The sequence below is a fragment of the Malania oleifera genome, chromosome 5 (genome assembly GCF_029873635.1).
Source record: "Malania oleifera isolate guangnan ecotype guangnan chromosome 5, ASM2987363v1, whole genome shotgun sequence".
In the NCBI taxonomy this organism is placed as follows: domain Eukaryota; kingdom Viridiplantae; phylum Streptophyta; class Magnoliopsida; order Santalales; family Ximeniaceae; genus Malania; species Malania oleifera.
In genome coordinates, this window is record NC_080421.1 from 76,789,762 (window position 1) to 76,796,132 (window position 6,371).

Here is a 6,371-nt window from a genome sequence, read left to right on the forward strand (position 1 = left end):
AAATTGTTTACAAAACATCTAAAATCTATTACTATATTATTTTTAAAGAAATTATTAAGATTCATAATGCATATAGCGGTAAAAAAAAAAACAGAGAAAAAAAAAAGAATGTTGTCATCCAAACAAAGCCTTCATATGACCTCATTTGATTGTAAATTGTAATTTAAAAACGACGGCAAATTAGGCCTTAGAAAGACGACCCCGTATAAATGTACTTCGATTTCTGGTCTCCACTTCTTAACGAGCACCCAAGCGAGAAACAAACAGCAAAAACAATGGCAACCTCCATTAGCACACCAAAGCTCTGCTTCTCTTGTCCAACCCTCCAAACCCTTTGCAGAAGATTCCCCGTAATCTCTCCTCTCTTCATCTCTTCTCAACATCCATCTCTCACTCTCTTCAAAGCCCAACCCCGTTTCTCTCACTTCCGTTCCTCTTTACCTTCCTGTCGCCGCTTCTCCGTCAGAGCAGAGTCCGACAATGGTGCCGAGCCTGCCCACTACGATTTCGACCTCTTCACTATAGGCGCCGGCAGCGGCGGCGTCAGGGCTTCGCGCTTCGCAGCTAGTTTTGGAGCTTCCGTTGCCGTGTGTGAGCTTCCTTTTGCCACAATTTCTTCGGAGACTGCTGGAGGGGTCGGTGGAACGTAAGTTGTGAACTTTGACAATTTTGTATTAATATCGGCTCTTGAGATTAAATTAAGTTAATCTGAATGGTGGGTTATCAACAATTTTTGTTTATGGTTGAGTTATTATTATTATTATTATTATTATTATTATTATTATTATTATTATATCTGGATTTTCCTGAAGTTCATTTGAATATAGACTCATGTTTTGAGGTTTTTTTTTTCTTTTAATTTTATCCTGGATATTAGAATTTATTTAAGTTCATTGGATTAAAGAGTCTGTGGATTCACGCTTCCATGTATGCTTGATCTGGTTATTGGGGAAATAGATAGACCATTATCCTGCTATTCTATGAATTCATGACAGGAAAACCGGCATACTTTTTTTTTTTCTTCTCTTCATAAGTGATGTGAGATCTCGTGATCTGTTGGACCCAACACATTCTAACAGATAGTGAAATGCACTTGTAAAAAGTTCTTGTGATATAAAGAATTCTACAAAGGGGCATCCTGGTGCACAAACGCTTATGTAGGGTCCAGGGAATTTCTGGTGATATAAGGAGCTTTCCTTATCAAATATTTGAATAGAATTTCTTGTTGTGAAAGGGCAGCCCAGTGCACAAAGCTCTTGCGTATGCATGGTCCTGGGAATTTCTTGTTATATAAGGAGTCTTCCTAATCAAATATTTGAATTGAAATTCTTGTTGTGCTTATTTGGCTTATGGGCTTATAGGCAATGCACTAAGTGTGACTTTAATGTAGGTGCGTGCTTCGTGGATGTGTACCGAAAAAACTGCTTGTATACTCATCCAAATATTCCCATGAATTTGAAGAAAGTTGTGGTTTTGGATGGAAATATGACACTGATCCTCAGCATGATTGGAGTATTTTGATGGCTAACAAGAATGCTGAGTTACAGCGTCTTACCGGCATCTACAAAAATATATTGAAAAATGCGGGCGTCACATTGATTGAAGGTCGTGGAAAGGTTGGATGATGTCTGAGGTCATATTAGAATTAGCACAGTTTTTTCTCTTGGATTAAAGCTCACTATGTAATCTTTCTTATCTGTCTTTGATTCTAATTATGTATTCAGATTGTGGGTCCACACACTGTTGATGTAGACGGGAAGCTCTACTCTGCAAGGCACATACTGATTTCAGTTGGTGGGCGCCCTTTCATCCCTGATATCCCTGGGAGTGAATTTGCCATAGATTCAGATGTTGCCCTTGATTTGCCTTCTAGACCAAAGAAAATTGCAATTGTTGGAGGTGGCTACATAGCTTTGGAATTTGCTGGCATCTTCAATGGTTTTAAAAGTGAGGTTCATGTATTCATACGGCAGAAAAAGGTTTTAAGAGGCTTTGATGAAGAGGTGAGAAACATAAATACTGCTTGCTGGACTTGCACAAACTTCACTCTTCTAACTTTTTTTTTTTCAATTCCTGCAGATGAGAGATTTCATTGCTGAACAGATGTCTCTCAGAGGAATCGAGTTCCACACACAGGAGTTACCTCAGGCTATTCTAAAATCAACAGATGGTTCACTATCCTTGAAGACTAACAGAGGAACTGTGGAAGGTTTCTCACATATCATGTTTGCGACAGGACGCAGACCTAACACAAAGGTGGTAATTTTTCTGAGCAATCTCCTTTTGGTTCAGGTTTCTTCAATTCATTACATTTCCAATAACACAGTGCTAATGGAGGCAAATGAATGAGTCTCATTTTTTTTTTTTTTATAATAAAAATGTGTCTTTTATTAGTGAGTATTTTGTTAGTTCCTTTTATAATGAAATGACAGTTTACAATTATCTTGATGGACTACCCCGCCTCTAGTACCTATGAACTTGAATGTTGTGTGTGTCAGATTCATCAATTTTTTTAGGAAAAAAATAAATAAGAAAAAACACAATGCTTATATTCTTATGCTTGCTTGATGTACGTCATGATTTTGAATTTGTTTGCTGCATGGCAGAACTTGGGACTTGAGCCTGTTGGGGTGAGAATGTCGGAGAATGGAGCAATAGAGGTAGGCTTTTCTTGGTTCAACTCTTTTTTTTGGTACTTCCCTTTTTCCCTGATCTTTTTCTGTATTTATTGACTTCCTCAGGTTGATGAATACTCTCGTACATCAGTTCCATCCATTTGGGCTGTTGGAGATGTTACTGATAGGATAAATCTTACTCCAGTTGCATTAATGGAGGGAGCTGCACTGGCCAAAACACTGTTTGGGGATGAACCTACAGTACCAGATTACCGGTACTTGGTTTAATTCGTAGATTAATTATTTATTAGTCTTGAGAGCTATGAGTTATAACTAGACCTTGTTAAGTAAATACCAATGTAAGGAAATGACTTTAGCAAGTTTTGTTGGAATTTAACAGATTAATGGAAACTAACATTTGGCAAAAAGACAATGACCTCTCCTGAGGTTTTAAAAATCCCCAGGACCTCAGCTAAGGTTTCAAGAATTCCAAGAACCTCCCCTGAGGTTTGCCAAAAGGACACTAACATCCTCTTGTATTGTGCAAAAAAGACAAGAATTTTGAGAGATGTAAGTGTCCCAAAAATCAAATGTCAAGGGAGGTTTGTGAGAGTTTTAAAATCTCAGAGGAGGTCTATGGGATTTTTGAAACCTGAAGGGAGGTTGGTGTCTTTTTACCAAACTTTAGGGGAGGTCAGTGTCTTTTGCCCGAACTTTTAATATCTTGACAAATTTCATCAATTTTTTTCTTGCTTATTTTTCTGACGAAGAAAATCTTTGTAGGTTTAGGAATGAGTAATTAAAATTGAGTTGATTATCGAATAGTTTACTCATAGGTATACTATATTGTCTTGAGCAGAGCTGTACCATCTGCTGTGTTTTCCCAGCCACCCATCGGACAAGTTGGTCTTACCGAAGAGCAGGTGACACTAAGCATCTGTTATAACTGCAACAACTGTTATTGGTCTATTGCACTTGACGTTTTAAGAAGTTTTTCAGGCAATCCTAGAACATGGTGATGTTGATGTCTTCACTGCAAACTTCAGACCCTTGAAGGCCACTCTCTCTGGGCTTCCTGATCGTATCTTCATGAAACTCATAGTTTGTGCAAAGACAAATAAGGTTTTGGGGTTGCACATGTGTGGCGAAGATTCACCTGAAATTGTGCAGGTTTTTGCCTTGTTTCTGTCTTCAGTGTTTTTTGACATTATTGTTGTGAGAGCTGCAATTCATGTGGTGTTTATTTTTTTGTTAATACAGGGATTTGCAGTGGCTGTGAAAGCCGGATTGACCAAGGCAGACTTTGATGCCACTGTGGGTATTCATCCAACAGCGGCTGAGGAGCTTGTCACGATGAGGAGTCCAACTCGGAAGATTCGAAACAATCCTACTTCTGAGGTTTGTTTAGGGTTCAGAACGTTTATGTCAACAACCATTTTAGCCCTAATTATTGCAATAAAATCCCAACTTCCTCAATGGGAAAAGAAATCAGTGGCAACTTTTCCATATGAAATTATGCTCATAATCTATTCCATAATCATTACATATATCCTAGCTGCTGGTGTCTGCTTAGAACACCCACCTCCTTTCCTTGGGGATGATCACAACCTGATTAGCCATGGATTTCCCAGGCTTTGAGATGCTCAATATGTTTTAGCCACATCTGATTAGTGTAGACATTTGTGGCCTTTTTTAAGCTCAACTGATTTGTTTGCCTACAGATATGCTTTAGAAGATTTGAAATTTGTTTGCCTACCTATATGCTTTAGCAGATTCTTCAATCTTATTCTAATTTGTTTCAGGGCAAGGCAGATCCTGAGTTTAAAGCTGCAGCAGGGGTTTAGCATGTCTAGAATCTCAAAACAATCTGCTACTGGATACAGTTTCTTCTAGGTAGGAACAGTGTGTTGGACAAGATATAGAGCATTTAATAACATAGATCATCTATATTCCAGTTCACAAAACTTGAGATATTGCAGTATGTTTTGTGCATAAAAATTGAAATTTAATAATCTTGCAGGAGCCAGACTGTTTTCATTTTGGTACTCACAATTTTTTTACTGCGAATGATTCCAAATGGCAGTGAAGGTGAGCTGATAACAAATGATACTCATTTTTCTCAGATAATTGTACATCAAAACTGCAGGGGTAGCAGCATAAGAGCTATATAATCTGACCTGCCAAACCTACTTTTGTATGTCCATGAAAGCAATGTCATTTTACTATTTTGTTAGGTGGTTCATGACATGCCTATAGATAAACATCTAGTCACTGTTCTGGAGAAAATACAAATCTTTATCTCCCAAACTGAGCTGACAAATGAACATTAAAATCCATTCATTGGGCAAAATTTTTCTCCTTTGGCAAATTTCCTAGGAAAAAATTTGGCCCATATTACAGTAAAAAAATTTGAATTGAGAAACATGTGAAGATAATTGTGGGAAACAGCAACAGCATTACATATGTTTCCTTGTTGCTTCTATTGGTGGCTCCAATGTGCCCTTGCATCTCATGCCCGTGTTGCCTAAGCCCTCTTCAAACTTTCTGCCTGTATGTGGGTGTTGTTTTCACCATGCACTGTTCATATCAAGCTTAGTGTGATATGCTTAGCATGGGATTTCCCCGTACATGAGTCCACCAAGTTCATTGACTTCCATTCTTTTCTTCTTTGCTTTATTTATTCCTTTCTTTTAATATGGCAATACAAATTTCTTTCTGTTGTTCCAGCTTAAATAATATTCTGATAGGTTTTAGTCAATTCTGGACAATCTTAGTAAGCGTCCTCAGTATGGATTCGAATTCTGCTGCAACCAAGGGAGGCCTAATATTGTATAGGTTACCTAGCGTCTAAAAACACTCAAGGAAAACCTGGGGATCGATAAATTTCTTAAATATATTTTTGTACAACTTCTGAGCGAAGGGGTGCCATAGAGGTCTTCTTCTTCTTCTTCTTCTTCTTCTTCTTCTTCTCCTCCTCCTCCTCCTTCATTTTTAAACAGTTTTGTACCATTATTTAATTTCTTTGAAGTGAGTAGATAAGAGAAACAGTATCTTGGTTTTATTCTGCATTATAAATTTCTTAACACATGGGCAGGTAGCGTTACAGGAAATTGAGGTTGAGATCCTGACAATGGAACAGTCGTTGGTAAGGCTTTCTGAAGGGGAGACTGAAGAATGCAGGTTCCCTGCTGGGGAGCGACTAAAGAGAACTTGAGAAGTAAAAGGTCTTGAGAAATCATCTGTAGTTGTGTATTTATATGTAGTTATTTACTTGCTGCACAAGGTGAGTGCCGTTGCATTTTGAGAGCCATATTATGGGTTTTCCATATCTATATAATTTTGAAGCGTCAATGGATCAATATTGTATATTAGCTTCATAACAGTGCATAGATTAGCCGAGGTGTGAATAATAAATCAACAACGTAATGATTTGATCCCAAATTCCTAATAATGTTTCAAAGATTTGCAGCATTTGTATAAACTAGCTTGTGCTCCTTGTGACGAGCACAGATGTTAAATGGACATGTAATAGCATAAGGTATTTGTGACTTTGAAATATGTAGTTGATTAATTTATGTTGCATTGAATAAGAAATAGGCAGTTACTATTGATGGTTAGAAAATATAAAAAGAAATTTAAAAGAAATTGTCTCAAATTGTTAATGTCTTTGAAATCACATTGGATGGCGAGCCATGTTATTCGATTTTTAGGCCAATTAGTAAGAGTGGTTCAGACATCTGGTTCCACTATGGTAGC

The 6,371-nt window shown here is 37.6% G+C and overlaps 1 protein-coding gene across 2 annotated transcripts; it reads left to right on the forward strand.

Moving 5' to 3' along the window:
* Positions 1 to 224: 224 nt before the first annotated feature.
* LOC131155687 (glutathione reductase, chloroplastic) lies at positions 225 to 6,056 on the forward strand. Of its 2 annotated transcripts, XR_009136880.1 has the most exons (12): positions 225 to 646; positions 1,391 to 1,616; positions 1,725 to 2,003; positions 2,080 to 2,256; positions 2,607 to 2,660; positions 2,742 to 2,890; positions 3,475 to 3,538; positions 3,615 to 3,785; positions 3,876 to 4,013; positions 4,418 to 4,508; positions 4,636 to 4,703; positions 5,710 to 6,056. XR_009136880.1 is itself a non-coding variant. In XM_058108993.1 (11 exons), exons 1-10 carry the CDS (start codon positions 276 to 278, stop codon positions 4,457 to 4,459), a joined length of 1,671 nt encoding a protein of 556 aa, XP_057964976.1. In that variant the 5' UTR covers positions 225 to 275; the 3' UTR covers positions 4,460 to 4,508; positions 5,710 to 6,056. The 2 variants fall into 2 exon arrangements, 1 of the variants encoding a protein (XP_057964976.1); XM_058108993.1 differs by lacking the exon at positions 4,636 to 4,703.
* The last annotated feature ends 315 nt before the right edge of the window (positions 6,057 to 6,371 follow it).

What these genes read in the sequence shown, in the direction of transcription:
- LOC131155687 (XM_058108993.1), top strand. Translation starts at nt 276, where the DNA reads ATGGCAACCTCCATTAGCACACCAAAGCTCTGCTTCTCTTGTCCAACC. An exon ending in CCTACAGTACCAGATTACCG is followed by an intron (nt 2,891 to 3,474) that starts GTACTTGGTTTA and finishes TGTCTTGAGCAG; the next exon opens with AGCTGTACCATCTGCTGTGT. An exon ending in ATTCACCTGAAATTGTGCAG is followed by an intron (nt 3,786 to 3,875) that starts GTTTTTGCCTTG and finishes TTGTTAATACAG; the next exon opens with GGATTTGCAGTGGCTGTGAA.